At 32.4% G+C, this 24,647-nt stretch overlaps 1 protein-coding gene across 1 annotated transcript; it reads left to right on the top strand.

The window, feature by feature from the left end:
• Window positions 1-86: 86 nt before the first annotated feature.
• On the top strand, window positions 87-2,795 carry LOC123918197 (7-deoxyloganetin glucosyltransferase-like). The gene is made up of 2 exons (XM_045970173.1): window positions 87-731; window positions 1,589-2,795. The coding sequence occupies exons 1-2, from the start codon at window positions 212-214 to the stop codon at window positions 2,515-2,517; spliced, it is 1,449 nt and encodes a 482-aa protein (XP_045826129.1). The 5' UTR covers window positions 87-211; the 3' UTR covers window positions 2,518-2,795.
• The last annotated feature ends 21,852 nt before the right edge of the window (window positions 2,796-24,647 follow it).

The raw sequence follows: 24,647 nt of genomic DNA, 5'->3' as shown, positions 1-24,647 counted from the left end.
ACGTTCTTTGAACAAAACAAAAGGTCAATTTGTATCTTTCCTCTTGTCAATATATCCAACCCACCATCCACTTGATGCATTGTTTATTAATTCTTTAAAAAATTTCACTATCCAATTTCATTTCATCTATAAAATATCTAGTTTATTGGTTGTTTGAACACAACAAAACATTATCGATCTTTCTTTCTTTTTTCTCTTAGGAGATAACAAAATGGGTTCTTTGGACACAACAAAGAAGACTATACCTCATGTTGTATGTATCCCATACCCAGCACAAGGTCACATAAATCCAATGCTTAAATTAGCAAAACTTCTTCATTTCAAAGGTGGTTTTCATGTTACCTTTGTTAACACTGAATTTAACCACAAACGTCTTCTAAAAGCTAGAGGTCCTAATTCTCTAAATGGCCTCTCATCTTTTCGTTTTGAAACTATTCCTGATGGTCTACCTGAGTCCGATGTCGATGCGACACAGGATATTCCTTCCTTGTGTGAGTCTACTAGTAAGACTTGCTTACCTCACTTTAAAAATCTTCTTTCTAAACTTAATAATGCTATAGACACCCCTCCTGTTACTTGCATAGTGTCTGATGGTGCTATGACTTTTACTTTGGATGCTGCTGAAGAACTTAATATCCCAGAAGTGCTTTTTTGGACAACAAGTGCTTGTGGCTTTATGTGTTACATGCAATATCGTCATCTCGTAGAAAAGGGCTTAACACCATTCAAAGGTAAATCATTTTATGTTACATTAAAAATTGTTGGCTAGACTCTATTCGATAAAAATAGTGGATTGATAACATATAGTAGTTTATAGCTTATCACCGATAACTTATGGTGTACATTAATATTATAATAGTACTACTAGGGTACAAAATAGGATCATTCTCAAACTTTTTTTTTTGAAGAAACTAAATTAGCCTACTCAAATTGGCACCAGAGAGGATCATTCTCAAACTTAACTCTTGATTATAAGTTGTATTGCATTTTTGTCCTTCTAACTTTCACAAACTTGCAATTTTGCATCCTTAGCTTTCATAATAGTACTTTTGGTTCCTTAACTTTCACAAACTTATGATTTTGACCTCTAACTTTAGCCTATTTGCAAAAGGATACCCCACCAATTTTGACCAAGTTAACACACATGTGGCAAATGATTCACACGTGACGTCGAGATGTTTATCGTAAAAGTACAATTTAGCCTTAATCATATAATAGTAGTACTAGTATATATTATCATTCATATGCCTACATTTATTTAATAAATTTAATAAATTATAAAGGGTGGATTTGATTTTAGATGAAATAATAATCAGGATAAATTGAAAGAAAAAACAATAAGCTATAAGTATAAAATCTAATTGAAATAGATTTGAATAGTAAGATCATAAAATAAACTATAAGTTTTTGGTGACTTTTTAATAATATGAGTTTATAAGTCATAAGTTATAAACCAGTTTATTTGTGTCGGTGTCTATCTCTTAAAAAAAAGAAATTATAGTAGTTTACCCATGAACCTGACAAACTTTTCTAAAGTACAATTATATATGTAATGTTTAATGAAGTAAATTATGTATTTGACATGCAGAATCAAGTTTTATGACAAATGGATATTTGGAGACTACTATAAATTGGGTGCCAGGCATAAAAGAAATACGATTAAAGGATATTCCAAGTTTTATCAGAACTACAGATCCAAATGATCTTATGACTAATTTTTTAATAGGGGAGTGTCAGAGAGCTCAAAAAGCATCAGCAATAATTCTTAACACATTTGATAATCTAGAACACAACGTTTTAGAAGCATTCTCTTCCATTAATAATTTGCCTCCAGTTTATTCAATTGGTCCCTTGAATTTACTCTTAAAAGATGTAACACATAAGGAGTTGAATTCAATTGGTTCCAACCTTTGGAAAGAAGAGACAGAGTGTTTGGAATGGCTAAACAAAAAAGAACCAAACACTGTGGTTTATGTCAATTTTGGAAGTATCACTGTTATGACAAGTGAACAAATGATTGAATTTGCTTGGGGATTAGCTAATAGTAAAAAAACATTTTTATGGATAATAAGACCAGATCTTGTGGCTGGTGAAAATGCTGTTTTACCCCAAAAGTTTTTGGATGAGACCAAAAATAGAGGATTATTGTCAAGTTGGTGTGCACAAGAGGAAGTGTTGACTCATTCAGCAATTGGTGGGTTTTTGACACATAATGGTTGGAATTCAACGTTGGAAAGTGTGTGTAGTGGTGTTCCAATGATATGTTGGCCTTTTTTTGCAGAACAACAAACTAATTGTAGATTTTGTTGTAATGAATGGGAGATTGGTTTGGAAATTGAAGATGCTAAGAGAGATAAGATAGAGGATCTTGTGAGGGAATTGATGGATGGAGAAAAAGGTAAAGAGATGAAACAAAAGGCTTTGGAATGGAAGATATTGGCACAAAATGCTTCTTCTGGTCCACATGGATCATCTTTTGTGAATCTTGAGAATCTCATTTGTGATGTTCTCTTGTAAGAGATGTTCAAATGTGTCTTGTGATTTTACTACATGTCAATAATTGAATATTAGATTATATTTTTATTTTTATTTTGCCTCTCACCACTAGTTGAATCTGGTTTGAGTGTCAGTTCTTGTATCAAGTGGTTTCAGCTTCTTCCGATCGTAGTTGAATATTAGATTATATTATTATTACAAGGTGAGAGTGGCATTTGGTTGATTTATCTAGAATTTAACTTTGTAAAATTAATTTTAATAAAAGTGTGTGCGCGTGAATTTCTCTTTTTTATTTGAAATTATTTATATATATGATATATGTTTCAAAGGTAATATTATCACAATTAGTGATTAAGTAAAAAAAAAAAAGACCAACATTAGTGTTCATAATGATGTTTCAATCAACGAAGATCTGGCTGAGGTTTTTTCTCTTTTATAATAGTATTTGTTTTCAAAAAAAAAAAAAAAAAAAAAAAACGAATTACGCAACAATTTCCAACAATTAGGGCTCCTCATGGATGTGTTTTCATCAAAACAAAATCAATAGCAAAGGTTAAGTAAGTGTTTAGATTTGTGAGGTAAAATAACGTGAATGACATAGATAGAATGGATCAAACTATTCATAATACATGGTTTAGATAATTCAAAACTTGGACAGAGGAAGAGCATTCGATAAAGAAGTAGCCATAGTCGTGAAAGCTGATTATCAAAGGAAAATGTTAATGATTAGGGTATAAAAAGGTGTCCAAAATGTGGGAGAAGCCAAAACCAAAACCAAAACCAAAGTTACGAGTATAAGGAAGGATGAGGTATTTAGAAACACAACTTAAGAAAACAATGATTTTTATTTTATTTAGTTCAAAAACTGAAGTGGTTTGGTTCGGTTGCCGGTTATAGTTTTTAGAAACTGCCAAACCAAGAAATCGAACCGATGGTTATAGCTAACCATTTATGCAGATGACTACGACCTGACAAGTGCACCAGTCTGTCGTCGAGTAATAATATTCATAAAAGATTCGTCTCCACATGGATTGTGCCAAAGTGACTAGTTTCGTTTAGAAATTTGAATAGTTTTGCATTGGCTTTTAAGTTTGATAAAGAAATAGAGAAAATAAAGGTTAAGTGAGATCACGAGAGAAAACTAGGTTAAGTGTTTTTGAATCCCTCCCCTACTCCCGCTTGAAAATTTGGCGTTATATTATTTACTATTCTTTTTATTACCTAACGGATTAACACTAATGTAGTGAAATGTGTTTTCACATACTAAAATCACTCTATTGCAATTGAGGGCGCTGATACTAAATCAAGGAGAATCCATGTTTTCAAGTTTTATACTTGTACATGCTCTCACGTTAATACCTACATTGGTTGAACAACTGTAAACATGCAGAAATTAACAAGTGTTCGTTAATCCTATAGCCCCCAACCTCGGGATCTTGAGTTACCTTTCCCAATGCTGGCTATAGCTTTATATCTTAGTTCGAGATTAGTAATGTAGTCGCGAGATAACCTAATCATATATTATTAAACAATATGGCCGATATTTTGAATAAGAAAGAAGTAAAGCAGTAGATAATGAAAGATAATAAACTGAATAGTTATTAATATAAACTTTTTCTAACCAAATTACATAGTCTCAAGCATTCATAGAAGAGTTCATCTACTCGACTTAACCTAAATAAGTTTAGCTACTCATAGGCATAATTAAAACAAAAAAGTAAAATTATGCTTGCAAAGTAACCTCGATTCCTTGTGGAGAAAGTTACCTCTCCATATGGTGGGGAGAATGTCTTTCCTTGAGAGATCCTTGCCTCTTTGTTGCTTCTTCTTTGCTCCTTAAGAGGCTTGTATTTCTCTGAATTTCTGAATTAATAATTGTGGAGGAGAAGAACTCTATTCATGAGATTTTTAACAGACTTTAGCTTTGTCATCGTGTGAGTCGTGCCACGATGACGATGAGGTAGATTTACTTCCAAAATTTTGTAGATTTTCTTCAAATAAATATCCTGCCTATCGTGGGACGATTTTTTCAGTTATTTTCTTCAATTTTTGTATTTTCTTCAATTTTTGCTATTTTCTTTTACTTTTGTTTATTAGTCAAGTAACTTCACTCCGTTAAGGATTTAGTTGCATTTGGTCTTAAAAAACTACTAAAATTAATAAAAACTAACTTAAAAACTACCTAAAAACATATATAAATTTCTATCATTAAATAATTAATGGAAAAATACTAAATAGTGTTCTAATCAAGGCGCCTTCTACCGTGGGCAAGCTATTCATATAGCTCACGGGTGCACCATTTAATAATTAATCCTAACCGTTTATTCATATGATTACAAGATACATGTAAAGCACCTGAATATAGTTCATGCTTTCTCATGTCAGCGTTTTAAATTTTCTAATTCAACGTTTTGTCATTATTTTTTTTATAATAATTCAACATTTTAATTTTACAACATAAATTGAGCAATAAATTTGACAAAAAAAAATTAACAACATTTTATTTTTAAGGATTCTATTTTATAAAAAGGGAAATGATAACTAAAAGGCTAGTTGAGGATACCAAATATAGTAAAACTACATACCATTTTAGTATCATTAACTAGTTCCCGGGGACATCAGTTAGCATCATTATAAAAATTATTTATTCCAAAAATTAAGTATTTCAAATTTATTTATTTTGGATAAATATTTTAAATCTTAACACATTGACTCCATATACTTTTACAAATATTTATTACTCCCACCGTTTTTTTATAAGTGTCCATTTAAAATAGTAATACCAAATTAAGAAAATGTATTTTTGCACCTTATCTTCATATTGTACCTTAATTTTAATCCACCAATAAATTCCTATTTTTCTGCAGACATTTTCTCTTTCCAATAAATTTAATATATTATGTAAAAAAAAAAAACAAAATTTAATATGTTATGTGCCAAGTCTGATAATATTGGCTTGGGACCTGAGAATGTGCTCCTCTTTAAGGTCTCAGGTTCAATTTTCTCTAGTGTCAATTTTGGTGGACTAATTTAGCTTTTTTATAAAAATATATGTTATGTACAAAAAAAAATTTAAAACAAATTAGTTTTTCAAATATATAGCATTAATTAGTTTTATTAAAAAAGATAAAAGTAATTCACAAATAGTACAATTGACAAATCGTAACTTTAAAATACCTAATGGACAGTTAAATAAAAATGCTAAATCCGACGTAAATGGGCAATTAAAGAAAAACCACTACAAGAAAACCTTGATTTATAAACAAAATTTAAAATCAGTTAGTGGCGGAATTTTTCCCTCAATAAGTTAGTGGCAGAACATCCCACCACTAAAACATAAATTCCGCCAGAACATTTAACAAAATTTAAAAAAAATGAAAATAAAACTTAGTGGCATAATATTCCGCCACTAAATTTAAGGGCGAAATCTTAGGACAGACATTGTGGCAGAATTTTCCGCCACTAAGTCGAAATCAAACGGCTATTACTTTGTGGCAGATATTTCCGCCACTATGTTACATCGGGGAGCAGAATCTGACACAGCCACTTTGTGGCGGAATATTCCGCCAGTAAATGGAAACGGTCAAATCTTTACTAACAGAATATTTCCGCCAGTAAATTCGAATTTCCGCCAATAACTTAAGAGCATTAAACGGCTAGTTTTTCCTCCCCTCTATAAAATCAGTACTCATTCTTCTTTATAGTCAAAAAATAATACTCATTCTCTTCTCTTCATATATACACATATACACCTCCATTTTTCTTTAATTTGTCTCTCAATTCACTCCAACATCTTTGAACCTTTTGAATTTTTTCTCATCTTCATATCATATTTTTTCACCTCAAATTTCGTTTTCTCATTTCTCTATTATTACCATTTGAATTCAACAACTCAATTCATATATTCTCGGTAAGTGTTTAGTGTATTATTTTTAAAAAGTTTAGTCTATTAGTCTTCATAATTATGTTTTATCTATTATTGTAATTTTAATTTAATAATCAATTGTCCTAATTTTTTTTATTATTTTAATTTAGGAGTGTTCGTTGGCATTGAGTCAATTTGGGTGGCAGACGTTTCGTTAAGTGGTTCCGGGTTATTTGGTAAAGCGCGAAGCCAGACTCTACTCGGCATACCAAGTAAGTAAAATAAAGAAAATTTTATATTACTTTCTGTTTTAATTAATCTTTAAAATAAATTATGTAAGTGTAATAATTGTTCGTTATTGATTAATTTTAAGTTGAAAAGTTTGTCATTATTCATATTGGTTTTAAAACAAAAAACCTTAATTATAATAGTTATTTTTCTAATATAGTAAGTAGGTTATAAAAAAAAAATCATTTTTTTTTGTTTTAATATAATAGTTTTTTTTGTTCTAAGACCAATAAATATAAACTTTATTATTTTTAGGATAATGTAACGCAACATATAATTAATATTCACACTAGAATATGAATTAATTACTTTAGAATTTTTTTTATAACGTTTTATTTTTGTTAAGTAACTATAATGAATTTTGTAAAAACAAAAAAGTAGCTATAATGAACTTTTTAAAATACGCAATTTTTTTTATCTATAATAACTATAATAAAATACTCATTTTTTAAAAAAATCTTAAATATAAAAGTAGGTGATAAAAAGAAGTGATCATTTTTTTTTTAATATAACAGTTTTTTTTTTGTTCTAAAACCAACAAATATAATTCAGTTTTTTAATTAACTCGTTTTAATTGAATTTTTTTTATTATTTTTGAGATAATGTAAAGCAACATATGATTAATATTCACACTAGAATATGAATTAATTAATTACTTTAGAATTTTTTTATCACGTTTTATTTTTGTTAAGTAACTATAATGAAATTTTGTAAAAACAAAAAAGTAGCTATAATGAAAATTTTACAATACGCAATTTTTTGGATCTATAATAACTATAATAAAATACTCATTTTTTTAATAAAAATCTTAAATATAAAAGTAGGTGATAAAAAGAACTTATCTGTTATGAATAATATGTAATGAATGTCCATTATTGTGTAGGTTTTCTTGTCCCCTAATTGTGTCCTATAAATAGGACCCCTTTGTTACAATGTAATACACACCTTGAATAGAACAATACAATAGTCTATTCTCTATTCTCTTTCTCTCCTTCATCTATTCTTCCATATTATTGTTCATGCTTAGAAATTGTTCATAACACGTTATCAGCACGATAGTCTCTCCCCTTTCAAGAAAGGTATAGCAACAAAGGGAAGTGACAATTTTATTTTATGTATGATTTTTTTATTCTATTCTTTCAGATAATTTTTTGTCTTCTTGTTTTTTATATTGATTTACAAACCTTCGATCCAGAAGTATCGTGGTGAAATTTTTGAAATATGAATCCCGAAGATTCATAGTGTGATAAAATTTTAAAAATATGAATCCTGAAGATTCATATTATGATGAAATTTTAAAATATGAATCCTGAAGATTCATGGTGTGATAAATTTTAAAATATGAATCCTGAAGATTCATAGTATGATAAAATTTTAAAATATGAATCCTGAAGATTCATGGTGTGATAAATTTTAAAATATGAATCCTGAAGATTCATAGTATGATGAAATTTTAAAATATGAATCCTGAAGATTCATAGATATAAGTAAAATGAACATCAATCCCTGAAGGATTGGATAAATAATTGATTGAATATATATTTGATCCGTTATACAGTTCTTAAACAATTTTAAAATCAATTTGTATTACCCACGAATTCCTGAAGAATTCATTACGGATACATCTTTGAAGGATTGTACAATTAGATATATTATAATATAACGAAGAATATGGATTATTCTTATGAGGATTGCATAAAGGATTATTCTTACATTATAACAATATTATATAGTTCCTGAAGAACTTAAAAGAAAAATCAAATTATTTCTTAAGAATTCCAGAAGAATTCAATATACATATGCATCCCTAAAGGATAGTTTTACCAATTTTTATAAAATTTTGGCAATTTACAATTTTCAATCGATTTATTTATTTATTTCTATATTGTACAAAACATAAAAAATGTATATCATATGCCAATTTTGTTATCAATACGTTATATGCCAATTTATTTTTATTTTTTCAATAAGTTACTAATTAATCTTATTCATAACATAGGTTACATTATAATTATTATTAAGTTACTATTTAATTTGCATTATAAATTTTCAGTACGTTACATTACATTAGTATTAATAAAAAATAATTGGAATTAATTTTTTTTATTTGACTATGTTTATTATTATGCTTATCTAAGTATTTGCTTAATTTTATTATTTGATGATAGTATATATCAATGATAAATGAATGAAAAATCATTCCCAGAAGTGAATGAAGTCCAACCCATTGATGTTACTCAATTCCCGGAAGTGAATGTAGCAACACACGATTACCATGGACAAAATTGTGGCCATCGTTGAGGTAATAGTCATGGCCGTGTTAATTTTAAAAGCTCGGCTTCTCGCTAGAATTGAAAGAAAAAAAAGGAAAAGTGGACAAATTAGCAAAACTAATGAAAATATATGTGATATTAGCTAGTTCCCGAAGAACTAATTAAAGAAGAAAAAGGGAAAACCTTAATATTGAAGCATCTTTGAATGATTGCTCAAAGAATGAAATTTTCTTGAAGAAATTATGAAGATCATTGTGATCATTATATGAAGGTCACTTGTGATATAGTTCTTGAAGAACTAAAGCTTTAATATTGGCGCATCTTAGATGAATTACTCAAAGAATATGGATTTCCTTAGCTATTGTTAATGAAAAAAATTATTTGTATAGTTCTTGAAGAACATAAAATCCAATATTAAAGCATTCTTGTAGTATCGCTCAATGAAATGAAAGATTGTAAAATTCTGATTTTCTCCAGCCATTCTAAATAGAGATTTGTTGTTGAGTTCCTGAAGAACTAAATTTTTATAATACGATTAAAGTCCATATGATTCATTTGATCTTAGTATAAGTTAGACTAAAATTAAAGGAAATTAACAGAAAAATTATTTATGTCTCGTGAATATGCTCCTGAAGTAGCAAATTTGAGAAAATAATTTTGTGAATACTTTGAAACGTTATTCACATTTGTGATGTGAAAGGCTACATGATATATTTGAGCCTTATTTATGTTGGCACGTTACATTTTACTAATTTTCTTTGAATACATTAAGTTTTGAGTTTATTTTATGTTGATTATTTTTCCTTAAGCTTTTGAATAGGTTTTTTTACTTATAATTATAATTCGGTTACAGTTTGCAAATATAAACTGATTTTAATTATTCGGTTACTTATTTAAATCAATTTATTGATTATAATTCTAAATGCTACTATGGTTTCAAATAAAAAATAATAATTTAAATGTAACTATTTTCTTATTCCGCTGAAATCAACAGAAATATTTCTTCTAATTCTCATACAAGTAAATTATTGCTATTCATGAAAAATTAAAGATTATATTTTTTTTTGGAAGGAATTAACTTTTTATATTTGGTAGTACAAAAAAAAATTTAATTATTGAAGGCTCCAGAAGAACCAATACATTTTTTATCAAAAGAAAAGGGACCCAATACATTATTATATCGAGAAACAAAGTTACACTTTGCCAATGTATTGTATATTTTTAAGTCTTAAAGAAATTTTTTATGTTTGAAGGATGTTCGCATAAATGAATATCATATTGAAACAAGAAACGGATGAGATCTTGTATCTCTATATATTACGAGACATATTATCAACCTTTGCCTCTAGTTTGGGGTATACTTATATATATTTGTGCAATTGAAACACATGTTCTTGTAAACCAGAAGTTTACAAATGATAATAAGTTTGTAATTGGCAAGATCAGTTGGGTCATCTCTGATCTATTATGATGCGAAAATTTCCTATGGATATGTATTGAATGACCAGAAGTTCATTCAATCTAATATTTTTGTGCATTACTAGTTCCCAAAGAAAAATGATAAATTAAATAAATGAGCATCTTTTATTTTAGAATATACGAAAGGTGATATTCGTAAATCGATACACCGATCATGATCATGTGGACCAATTAGATTTTAATAATTTTAACTTATGCATCAACGAAATGGTCACATGTGTGTTTGTTGTCAACTCACAACCAGAAGTTTGTGAGATTATTTTATTTACTAATCTGGTTAAGAGCTCATTTAATATTTAATTTTCTAGAAAGTATTTGATAAGTATCGAATGTCAATTGAAATTGATATAGAACATCTTGTAGAATATGATAATACAAGAAAAAAAAAAGGAATTGACGATCCATTCTTTAGACGTCTAAAGTTAATTACACGACCGATACTTATGAGATCGTAACTTTTAAGTTATAGTTGGGAACACTCAAACATGAATGTTGAGATATTGAATAGCATCATGCCAACAAATTATTATATACATAAGTTCCCCCCTAATTTATTTGAATTTTGGTTTATAAACCTAATTTTCCATATATGAACATTTTTGGATGTGTTGGGTACGTCTCAATTGCTCCAATATAATGCATTTAAATGGGTCGTAAAAGAATATTGGGAAAATATATTTGATATAACTCTTCATCCCTTATAAATTATATTGAGCCAATAATTAGGGACTTGTTTATAGCCCAGAAGGCTAATTTTCAAGTGATGAATTAATTTTCCCAATATTAGGGGGAGGGAATAAGCAGCTAAAAATATGAACCAGAAGTTCAAATGAATCACTTGAATTAAATTATTATTATTATTATCTCATCTTGATCCTCATATAAAATAGCTTGAACCAAATGTTCAAAAGATAATTCATTTGCAAAGTTTATGAAATCAATCAATAGCTGCTAATGCTCCGATAAAAATGAATGTCCCTGTCGGACAATCTAATATTGCAAATGATTCTTAACCACGCTTGAAGCATGGTAAGCAAATCGGTTTCAAGGATAAATTCCTCAAATAAGATAAGGAGCTAAAAAAAAAAAAGATGACCCAAGTGAGGATATGAAAATCTCAAAAGAGCATTTGACATAATTGATTTTTCAGTTCCAGAAGAACTTATTAGGTACCTAAAATTTATGAAAATAAAGAGATCTCAATAAATTATGTCATGAATGGAATACGATGAAACCGAGATGAAGTCAACGTTGACAATATTTTTGCACATAATAAAGCGCTATATATGTGATAAATGATAATGAGGATCATAAATCAAAGTCTATTAAGGATTATAGACAATAAAATGATTGACTAAATAGATAGACGCGATTGATACAAAATTAAACTAGCTTTGCAAAGCGAAATGTTTTTGGACCCGTAGTCCATTTCATCTGCAGATGAAAATAATTCAATATGAATAAGTTTTCAAGAGAAAAATAATGGAAATAAAATATTTAGAGTTTGAGTTCTTATTCAAGTATATTGATAAATGTCTATCATTGATTTTCAAGAAGCATATTCACCTGAAGTGAATTCAAAAAATTAATTAAGTTGAGTAGCATCTGAAATACTCAATTCATGTGAAATATGTGTTTTAACGTATTTTACTGGCTCACTTGATAATGATGATCCCTGAAAGATTTAGTTATATTTGACAATGAATTATTTATATCTGAGGCTTATATTAATGATAAAATATCATATAGACTCCCGAAGAGCTTATGAGATATTCTCATTTAAATTTATAATTTAAATAAGATTATATAGCAAAAGTATTAAAACAGTTTGACATTGACAAATCTAATTTGTTGTATACTAAAAATGGTTGCAATGTCATTTGATGTGTCATGCCTCAAGAAAATGATGAACAATTTGAATTGGTCCTGAAGTACCATATATTAATTCAATTAAGCTCACTAATATATTTGCTATAATTTCGTAGTATTTTATTTTTGCCTATTCATCCAACCCAAATATTGAAGTAAAGCAAAACATAGAATTATTTATACTTTAAAGAAACAACAATATCATCCAATCATGTGAAGATTTTAGCACTACATCAAGCAAGCTGAGAAGATGTTTTTGTTGAGGATTGTAATTCAACACATACAAGAAATTCGTTGTTTTATTACAAAATGATGGTTCCTGCAACAACTCAACATGAAGATAATATCAGACGCAGTGCTAATTTAGAGAAGAGTATAATAAAGAAGATATGACAGAATTTTCTACAGAGTCAACTTTTAGTAAAACTTTGGAGCAGCTAGTACAGAAGATTATTTGATTTTTTCATCTCATGTATAATAATTGTCTTTATGAGGGGAATATATAAATATGTTCTGCACTCTTTTTCCCTTCACCGTGGTTTTGTCCCACTGGGTTTTCCTGGTAAGGTTTTTAATGAGGCAGTTCACACACAAATGATGATGTATTCTTTTTCCTTCACTAGGGTTTTTTTTTTAGAGAAAGAATATCCTTCATGGACATTCAAGGGGGAGTGTTATGAATAATATGTAATGAATGTCCATTATTGTGTAGGTTTTCTTGTCCCCTAATTGTGTCCTATAAATAGGACCCCTTTGTTACAATGTAATACACACCTTGAACAGAACAATACAATAGTCTATTCTCTCTTCTCTTTCTCTCCTTCATCTATTCTTCCATATTATTGTTCATGCTTAGAAATTGTTCATAACATTATCATATTTTTTTAATATAACATTTTTTTTGTTCTAATTAAAACCAACAAATATAATTCAGTTTTTTTATTAACTCGTTTTAATTGAAAAAAACTTTATTATTTTTGAGATAATGTAAAGCAACATATAATTAATATTCACACTATATTATGAATTAATTAAGTTTAGAATTTTTTTCAAAAAAATAATTAAATTCACTTTAAATTTTTCAGATCATAGTTATGGATCGTAGTTGGATGTACGATAGATATTATCTTGGAAAGAGAGGGCAACTTACATAAATTTTTAAACTAGGGGTTGAACTATTTATTAAAGCCGTAAAACGCAGTCACGTTGTCATAAGTGAAGGGGGAATTAGATGTCCTTGTGTGAAGGTGTGAAAACACAAGAAGGGGGGGGTTGAATTGTGTTTTAGTCAAGTTTAAAAACTTTTTCAAGTTCTTATCTTAACTACAACGCAGCGGATAAATAACACAATAAACACGATAAGAGAGAGAGAGAGATCACACAAGCAATTTATACTGGTTCCTCTCACAAAACGAGAGTAGTCCAGTCCCCTTGCACTTCCAAGGGAGTTCACTATAATCACACAAGATTACACCTGCTCAAGCACACAAGCAAGAGACTTCTCAACAATGCTCAAGCACACAAGCTTAAGACTTCACACTTAAGCACACAAGCTTAAGCTATCTCAAGTAATAGTAAAGTATATGAAAATATACAATTGCTCTTAGATGAACCTAAAGAGAACTAATACAAACTAGTACAGAGTATTTGACTAAAGTGCAAAAACACTTAACAGCGGTTCAGAGCTTGTATATCACAAAGTTCAGAGTTTGTTCAGCGCACGTTCAATTCTTAATAATTGTATATGTTGTAGCTGAATCTTCTAGTATATATACCACTAGAAAAGAGTCGTTGCAAAAGGAGCCGTTGGAGTTGATAACCTTTTGTCTTCAAGCAGTCTGTCTTGATGCAGTTTGGTTGTATCCAAAACTAAGAAAGAGTTTCAGTTACTTTGACTACTGCAGAGTGGACTTTCCTTATTCAGCTAACAAAACTGAAAACTCACGTTCTCAAGTTAGGGCAGACAAAACGAGAGTAGCTGAACTGATCAGGCTTGAAAGGTCCTTTTCTTCATTGGTAGAAGAGTTGACTAGCAAAGGGAATCTTCACAGCTTTCAAAGAGATCTTCAGACTTTGATGAAGCTAGTAGTCAGTCAAGAAGTTCTGAAGACTTCATCCTCTGAACGTTGTAACTTCTGAAGTCTAACATCTTCTGAGCGCTTGTGAACTTCTGAATTCACATCCTCTGAGGTTCACTCAGAGCTTATATGATGCTTATATCTGCGCACTTAAAATGAATTTTTAGTCCTTCCAATTGTTTATTAATACTTTGTTATCATCAAAACCTTTATAGATTTAGGGGCAAACATTTTTAAATCAATTTTGTTCCAACAATCTCCCCCTTTTTGATGATGACAAACATCAGTATTAATTGACAATTGTTGTTAAATTAACTTATCATGTTTCTCTTAGGTTTATGAGGTTTGCAAGCTCCCCCTAAGATTGATACTCCATAAAGTCTGAACTTTATGTTTTATCCATGATATTTTAATTTAGTATAAGATTAAGATGGTTTGAAATAAAACAAATTTCATATCTTTCTTCAGAGTGAGAGGTTTGCAAGCTCTCCCCCTAAGTCTCATAAGGCTAAGTTAAAATTGCACTCTTAACTTATCCTTACTTATGAAATTTATTTCAGTTTCAACTAACTTAGTCTTCACCTTGAAATTCGTAAAACAACTTAAAAGTAACAACTTTTAATTTAACGGATAAAAGCGAGATAAAAGGCGTGGTTTCAGTTTTGAAGCTTATCACATATCAATTAATGCGTAACTACTCCCCCTTTTGTCATTATCAAAAAGTAAGAAAAAAAATTTATATAACCAAGACAGTCAAAGAAAGAAGAGTGGTGGTTACAAAGGTGAATTAATTTCAAAGACAGAAAACAACGCGCTTAAAAGGTTATAAAAAGGTGAACGAGTTAACATGCCTGCTTCACGTAAAAACAAGAATAAACGAGTAAATCAAGAGAGACTAGGAAGAATGAAAAGATTTAGTTTACGCATCGCAGAGTTTAAGAGAAAGAAGGACGAAGAGAAACGCGAAAACGATGAGAAAGATAAAGAAGACAACAAGAAACCACAAGATGCTGAGATTATAATTTTCGTTTTAAAAGCATCTTGTGTTCTTATGGTTTTATTTAACAGAGAAAGTTTGCACAAACAAAAAAAAATAATACCAAATCACATACCTAACAAAAGAAATTGTTTAGACAAGATATGAATAACAAGTTCAGAAAACAAACATCACAAAAAAAAAAATGTAAGCAAAACATAAAAACATAAAGAAAATGTGCATAGAATCCTAGGGTTTCTTAAGGAAGGCTAAGAGTTGATCAAATTTGTCGTTCAAAGATCCCACATTGGAAACTAAACCATCCACTTTGGTTTCCAATGTTTGGTGAGCAGCTCTTTGCCTTTCCAAACCTTCTTGTTGCTCCCTCAGAGCTTCTTGAAAGATCTGCAACTGATCAATAACCATAGGAGTTTGATCTTGAACCAAAGGCACTTGTTCTTCAACCAAAGGTGCCTTGCCTTTATCAGAGGGTTCACCTTCCTCTGGATAGTCAATCATCAGCACATCCTCTTGATTCTGAGAAGCCAGCACATCATCCTCTGAAAAGTCCTCGGGTTGCAACTCATTTGCCAACAGGGCAACTCTTGCAGCAGCTTCTTCTAACCTTTCAGACTCAGACCGCTGATCTTCAAGACTCTGAAACAGCTTGGAGTCTATCCAGATGACTTTGAAAGCGTTCAGACGTTGTTCAGCAGCAGCAAGTGCTTCCAGCTTAGCACGTTCAGATTCAGCATGATTAAAAGTGGTTAACCTTTTCAATTCAGCCCTAGCCATACTTTCCCTCATGAAGCTTATCACATCCAAGTCTCTTCTTCCAATCACAGCCTTAATTCCCTCAGCAGCACCATCCAAAGCATTGCAAATCCTTGCCTTAATGCTTGAAACTTCCAAATCCACATCAGAAGGACAAACTAGAAACCTGTCCTTTAACATAGATAATCTAACCAAGTCATCATGAAACTGAGTGGATAGATTACTAAAAGGGTTAGATGGTGAGGGTGAAGGATTGGGAATGGTAGAGAAGTTTGGTGTTTCAGTAGCAGGGTTGTCAATAACAACAACTTCTGCCTCTGAAGGCTTGGGAGCACAAGTATGAATACGCTCAGGAGAAGTATATTCAGCACTTGGTTGAGGTTGAGGTTCAAGAATTGGTTCAGGGTTAGATTGTTCAGGAGATTTAAGTTGGGATGATGGTTCAGCAGGTTTAATTGGAGATGGTTGTTTTGTGGTTGAAGCTTGTTCAGGGTTAGGAATAGGTGATTCAGGTTCAGATGGTGAGATGATAGGTGTTTCTTTTTGGGGTTGAGGTTGAGGTGATTTAGGGTTAGGGGGTGATGAAGGTTTCTGGGTGAAGGTTTGATTATTGAGAGGGTCTGGACTAAGATGTTTCTCTAGTTCAGACAAAGGGTTGTCAGAGGTTGGAATATCAGAGGTTGGTAAAACAGTTCTGAGAGGTTTGGTGTAACCTATTCCAATCTCATTTTCAGTAAAGATGTACTTAGTAGACTTACCTTTACCTTTAGGAGTAGAAGCAGGTCTTTTCCTCAAACATGCAGCCAGAGTCTCTTCATCAGATTCAGTCTCATCTTCTGACTCAGACTCTTCAGATGAGCTGGATACTTCAACAACAACAGGCTCTTTTGAAGCTTCTTCAGTAGCCTTGGTAGCAGATTCTTCATGTTTTCTCTTAGTCCTTTGCTCAGCCATAGATTGTTCAACTTTAACTTTCTTTTGAGCCAAAAGATCTGGCTTAGGTAGATCATCTTGAGCTTCAGCCTTTCTCTTTTGCTTCCTAGAAGGGTTATACTGGTTTGCAGGAGCCTTTGGAACCATACTCCTATCAACAACAAAACCTTCTTTTCTGAGCACTTCTAAGTAGTCCTGAATCACATGCTCAGCATCAGCTTCAGATATAACTGGTAGCCTTCTATGTACAGACGATCTTCAAGCCTAACAGAGAACTCTTGTGGAGGAGCAACAGGCTTAGATGCAATCAAACGCATCTTGGACAGAAAACTAGCATTCAGAATCTCTGGATAAAACTTCTTCTGAACCAGTTCTGGGTGGAACTTCTGCAAGTTCTGAACCACGTGACCTTGATATAGAAGATCTGACAACAACCTGGGATAAACTATAGTAGTTTTCCTCTGAGACTTACTTGCAAAAATTGCTTCACAAATCCGTTCAAAAAAGTAATCTCCAAGATTAACTCTCTTCCTTGTCAGAAGGAAATATAACAAATGACGATGCGTCCAGGAGATTGTATCAGTCCCTCCAACTCTTGGACTGATAGAAGCAAGGATTATCTTGAACAAAACTCTGCACTCGTCAGTCAATCCTTTGACTTTCCCTTTCAGCTTGAAATCAGTGCAGATGAGATGCAGAAGATCATCTCTATATCTGGTATCCTTTTCAAAAGCATCTAACTCTATCCCAGAGTTAGGTAGACCAAGAAGAGCATTGAAATGAATTGGTGAGAAAGCCATATTCATCCCACAGATGTTAGACCTAATCTGAACACCTGTAAATTCCAGCAAGCCCATTTCCTTCCTAGTTTTACCCTTCAGACTAGGATTCCTCTCAATAGCAGCAATCTCTTCCTTCTTTGCTTCATGTTTATCAAACACTCTTGCTTTCATCCAAAATTTCTTAAGCAAGTCTGGGTAGATAGGACCGTTAAGCATGTCGAAGTACTTATCCCATCTTTGTGATGTAAAGTACTGCTTAACTTCAAAGCTGTTTGCAGAAAGACTATCAAAGTCCACAATCTTCTCAGACAGAAAGCAGAGTTCAGATTCAGGAAATTCCATCTCGTTCCCAACAATCTGAAGATTCTTGAACATAAACGGTGGAATCTTTGTTGAAGAAGATGACGAAGGTCCGGCCATTGTTGGAGATTAGGGTAGGGTTTGGAAACTAACGAGAGAGAAAGAAAGTGTGTTGGAGGTTTAGAGAGAATATGAAAGTGTAGGTTGTGAAAGTGAATAGTGTGCAAGTGTATTGTGTAAGTTTATTTAAATAAGTACAGTTAACACAAAAATGGCAAATTTGGGAAGTTACGCTAATTGACAGAAAGTTGAATACCAAAAATCATCATTAACCACCCACTACCTGACACACGTAGACCACGTGCAGAAATTTACTCGGTAACTGCTATTTTAATGGACAACTGTCCAGCAGTGAATACTAAACGTTTCCCACTTAAATAGTTCAGAGCCTCTGAGATATTTAAAATTATCTATCAGAGTTAAGTACTTCAGAGCTTGTGTTTCAGATGTTCTGAATCATAAGTTCTGATATACATAACCTCTTACACTTTAATCGCCAAAAACAATTTTTCATTCAGAGATTGAAAACATGTTCAGATGTTTCTTTATAAAATCAAATCTTTCAACAGATAAAGCTTTAGTAAATATATCAGCCCATTGATTTTCAGTATCAACAAACTTAATATCTATAATGCCTCTCTGAACATAATCTCTGATAAAATGGTGTTTAATTTCAATATGTTTGGCTCTAGAGTGTAGAATAGGATTTTTAGATAAATGAATGGCTGCAGTATTATCACAATATAAAGGAATATTGTTACTGCTTACCTGATAATCTTCTAACTGATATTTTAACCAGAGTAGTTGTGTACAACACTTAGCTGCTGAAATGTATTCTGCTTCTGCTGTAGACAAAGCTATAGTAGTTTGTCTCTTACTAGCCCAGGAGATAAGGTTTTCACCAACAAATTGACAATTGCCACTTGTGGATTTTCTTTCAATTTTATCTCCAGCATAGTCAGCATCACAGAATCCATTTAGCACATAATCATTGGATTTCTTATAGAGAAGTCCAAGATTAGTTGTTCCTTTCAGATACCTAAAGATTCTCTTTACAGCAGTAAGATGAGATTCTCTGGGATCTGACTGGAATCTTGCACATAGGCAAACACTGAATAAAATATCTGGTCTAGAGGCTGTCAGATAGAGTAAGGAACCAATCATACCTCTGTAGACCTTTTGATCTACCTTTCCTTCATCATCTGACTTGCTCATGTTGGTAGTTGGATGCATAGGAGTGTTCATTATCTTGCAGTCATCTAGATTGAATTTCTTCAGAAGTTCTTTAGTGTATTTTGATTGATGAACATAAGTTCCTTCCTTCTTCTGATTGATTTGAATTCCAAGAAAGAACTTCAACTCTCCCATCATACTCATTTCAAATTCATCCTGCATTATCTTAGAGAAATTCTTGCACAAAGCAGCATTAGTTGAACCAAAAATAATATCATCAACATAAATTTGAATGATTAAAATGTCTTCTTTGGTTGTTTTTCTAAAGAGTGTGCAATCAACCTTTCCTTTCTCAAAACCCTTTTCCAGAAGAAAATTACTGAGTCTATCATACCAAGCTCTTGGAGCTTGTTTCAGACCATACAGTGATTTCTTTAGTTTAAAAACATGTTCTGGGTTTGAGACATCTTCAAAACCAGGAGGTTGCTTAACATATACTTCTTCAGAAATGAAACCATTTAAGAAGGCACTCTTAACATCCATCTGATATAAGGTTATTCCATGATTAACAGCATAAGATAGAAGTAACCTGATTGCTTCAAGTCTGGCAACTGGTGCAAAGGTTTCAGTATAGTCAATCCCCTCTTGTTGACTATAACCTTGTGCAACCAATCTAGCCTTGTTTCTTACCACTTCACCTTGTTCATTCAGCTTGTTTCTGAATACCCATTTTGTTCCAATAATGTTCTTGTGTGAAGGCTTAGGCACTAGAGTCCACACATCATTCCTTTGAAATTGATTCAGCTCTTCTTGCATTGCTACAATCCAAGCATCATCTTTCAGAGCTTCATCAATCTTTGAAGGTTCCATCATTGAGATAAGACCAACTAAAGATTCCTCATTTCTCAGTTGAGATCTTGTCTTCCTTGGACTGTCCTTGTTGCCTAATATCAGTTCCTCTGGATGTGATGATTTGTATTTGAAAGTATTTCTTGGGGGCTCATCATCTTCAGACTCATCTACATCAGGTTCAGCAGTTGCTTCAGTTCTTTGTTGTTCAGAGTCTGTAGGAACTGTTGTGTTCAGAGGTTCTTCAGAGAATGGATGTTCTGAGTAGTTTGGAATATCTGAATATTGATCCTCTGATACCTGAAATCTAGACAAACCTTCCACAAGCTCTGACACTTGGTCAGGCTCTTTGTCATCAAATTTGACATGCATAGTTTCTTCCACAGTATGTGTTTCAGAAATATACAGTCTGTATGCTTTTGAGCGTTCAGAGTATCCTATAAAAATACCCTTATAACCTCTAGCATCAAATTTCTTTAGATGGACTTTGTTATTTAAGATGTAACACGTACATCCAAACTGATGAAAATAAGAAATATCAGGTTTTCTTCCTTTGAACAATTCATAAGCAGTTTTGTTCAACTTAGATCTGATATAGATTCTATTTTGAACATAACATGCTGTGTTTACAGCTTCTGCCCATAAAAACTTTGCTACATTTGTTTCATGCATCATGGTTCTGGCCATTTCTTGCAGAGTTCTATTCTTCCTTTCTACAACCCCATTTTGTTGAGGAGTTCTAGGAGAAGAGAATTCATGCAAAATGCCATATTTTTCACAAAAGTTTTCAAAAGGTTCATTTTCAAATTCTCCACCATGATCACTTCTAACTTTTAAAATAGTGTAGCCTTTTTCATTTTGAATTTGTTTGCAGAAGATGCTAAACTCATCATAAGCTTCATCTTTTGTTCTTAGGAATTTTACCCAAGTCCACCTACTGTAGTCATCAACAATCACTAATCCATACTTCTTTCCATTGATAGAGGCAGTGTGAACTGGCCCAAAAAGATCAATGTGAAGAAGTTCCAATGGTCTTGAGGTAGAGACAATGTTCTTAGGTTTAAAAGATGATTTTGTAATCTTTCCTTTTTGACATGAACCACAAAGTGTGTTTGAGTGATATTTGATTTTAGGTAAACCTCTGACAAGGTCAAGCTTACTAAGCTTAGAGATTAACCTCCAGTTAGCATGGCCTAACCTCTTATGCCAGATCCATTTTTCTTCACTCAAGGTCAAAAGACACATCACTTTTTGTTCATTCAAATCAGAAAGATTAATTTTATAAACATTGTTCTTTCTCAGACCTTTGAATATCATGGAGTTATCAGATTGTTTAGACACAGTACATGATTCCTTATTAAAGACAACTACATAACCATTGTCGCAAAATTGACTTATGCTCAATAGGTTATGTTTGAGTCCATCAACTAACCAAACATCATTAATAGATAGGGAAGAATTACCTACTGTACCTGTACCTATTATCTTTCCTTTTTGATTACCTCCAAAGCCAACAGATCCTCCTTCTTTCATAGTCAGCTTGGAAAATAGTTGTTTGTCACCAGTCATATGCCTTGAACATCCACTATCCAGATACCATGAGTGTTTCATGATATTTCTTTGAGTGGCAGGCTGTATGAGAAACAACTTTAATCATTGCGATAGAACTCTTCATCAAGGTTAATGATAAAGTCATCCCAGTATTCTTCCTCTTCATTTTCCAAGTTCTGATTGTTAACTTGAGAACTTGTCAACCATTGGTCTAGGACATAAGCCCTTCTTCCTTTGCATAGGACTTGTTTCCACACTCTAGGTAGGATATATCCTTTCCTAGTTGGTAAATTTGAATGATACATTATTTCAGCTTTTGGTACCCATCTTCTGGGTCCACGCTTGTTAGTCCACAAATGCTTATTATGTTGTCTAGTGTTGGAGAAAGATCTTGGTTTGGAATAATATCCTTTTTGAAACCTTTTCTTTTGAAATCTGTTATTATTCCAGGATTTGGATTGTTTATGATTCCAGGGTTTGTATCTATCACCAATCCCATGTTCTGATTGATTATATCTACTGACTCTAGAATCATAAATAATCTGAGTCCTGTACTCCATCTGAGATTTAGAATTTTTTCTTTTAAAAACTTCTGATCTTTTAGATTGACTAGCTTCAGGTACTGAAGTTCCTTTGGATCCAGAATTTGAAGTTTCAGATGTTGAAGCTTTCAGAACTTCTGAACTGATGTTCTCAGGTTCTGAACAACTTCTATCTTCTGAACATCTTTCTCCAGATCCTGAGGAACTGGGTTCCTCTGAGCTGTCAGCTTCTAAATCACTCAGATCATCTTTGTCATTTTCAACACTACCAGGATTCTTTCCCTCTTCACTTTGTGGAACAACATAATAAACCCAAGATTTTCCAACCTTTTTGGCAAAGGTCTTCAGCTTTGAATATGTTCTACCATATTCATAGCCAAGTCCTTCTCCTCTATGTCTCAAAACATTATAAATTCTATTAGCAGCTTTGCTCTTTCCAAGATTGAGATGCACAAACTGTTGAAGAGCTATTTCCTGCTCATCAATAGGTTTGTGACAAACAGCACAACCCTTTTCAAAGTCATTTACTCTATTCAGAGTTTCTTGATATAGACCTTGAAAATGTTCTGCTTGTTCAGTCAGAGTGTTAAGCTTTTCTTGTAAAACTTTTTGTTTACTTAACACTCTGAGATGTTTCTCAATGACCTTGTTAAGTGCAGTTATAAGTTGAGATTTAGAGCAGTCAGAAAATACCTCATCAGTTACTTCAGAATCTGATTCTGATTCTGATTCATCGTCTGAGTCTGCATCTGAGTCAGCTGAAGCCATCAGGGCTAGATTTGCCTCTTCTTCTTCCTCAACTTCTTCCTCAGATGATAGCTCTTCAAAAGTAGCCATCAGACTCTTTTTCAATTTGCTCTTGAATTGTTGCTTCTTTGAGCTGTATCTTTTGCTTTTGTCTTTAGCAGACATTTCTGGACAATCAGCAATAAAGTGTCCTGGCTTCTTACAGTTGAAGCAGTTCTTCTGATCATCCTTTTTGCTGACAAAATTTCTGGAGCTGTTACCTCTGAAATTTCTTTTGTTAAATCTGTTCCATTGCTGAAACTTGGTGAATAAAGCAAACTCATCCTCATTCATCTCATCCTCTTGACCATCAGCAGAAGATTCTTCTTCAATATCAAGAAGCTGAGTCTTAAGAGCCTTAGAAGTAGTCCTAGTTGACTGTAAAGCCACTGACTTGGACTTCTTCTTAGTTTCTGAGTCAGCATCCAGAACCATCTCATGGCTTCTGAGATTGCTTATCAGAGCTTCAAGACTCAGAGTCTTGAGATTTTGTGCTTCCTCTATTGCAGTGACCTTGGGTCTCCAAGCAATAGGAAGACTTCTCAGAATCTTCTGAACATGGTCATAGGTGGAATAACTTCTCTTAAGAGCTTTAAGACCAGATACAAGGATTTGAAACCTTGTAAACATAGTCTCAATGTTTTCATCTTGTTGCATAGTGAATAGTTCATATTGCCTTATCAAAAGACTAGCTTTAGCCTCTTGAACCTTTTCATTACCATCATAGGTAGCACACATAGAATCAAAGATAGATTTAGCAGTAGACTTGTTCTCTATTCTGACATAATCCTCATGTCTAATAGCACCAACAACAATGTCCTTTACTCTATGATGCTTGGTGTAGGTTTTTAAGTTAGCTGGTGTGAGTAACTTTCTATGCTCAATGGACAACCTTCCATGTTCATTTAAGTTTTCAAAAGTTACTCCCAGCTCAACCAAATCCCACAACTCATGATCAATAGCAGTAATATTGCTATACAGTCTTTCCTTCCACCACTCAAATAATGATGCATCACCATTGAATATAGGGGCTTTTCTATTGCCACCATGTTCATGTGATTCATTACTTAAGTAGTCATAACCAAAGGCATTTCTAGGACCACCACCAGCACCACTGGCCTCACCGGCTTCACCGGTTGTTCTAGTGCTACTATCGTCTCCTCTAGACATAGTGTTCTCACAAGATCTTTACTGTCTCACTGTTAAGTGAAAGTAACAGACCAAGCTCTAGATACCAATTGAAGGTGTGAAAACACAAGAAGGGGGGGGTTGAATTGTGTTTTAGTCAAGTTTAAAAACTTTTTCAAGTTCTTATCTTAACTACAACGCAGCGGATAAATAACACAATAAACACGATAAGAGAGAGAGAGAGATCACACAAGCAATTTATACTGGTTCCTCTCACAAAACGAGAGTAGTCCAGTCCCCTTGCACTTCCAAGGGAGTTCACTATAATCACACAAGATTACACCTGCTCAAGCACACAAGCAAGAGACTTCTCAACAATGCTCAAGCACACAAGCTTAAGACTTCACACTTAAGCACACAAGCTTAAGCTATCTCAAGTAATAGT

The sequence above is a fragment of the Trifolium pratense genome, linkage group LG3 (assembly GCF_020283565.1).
Source record: "Trifolium pratense cultivar HEN17-A07 linkage group LG3, ARS_RC_1.1, whole genome shotgun sequence".
Lineage (NCBI taxonomy): Eukaryota > Viridiplantae > Streptophyta > Magnoliopsida > Fabales > Fabaceae > Trifolium > Trifolium pratense.
This window is presented reverse-complemented; position numbering and strand designations above follow the sequence as displayed.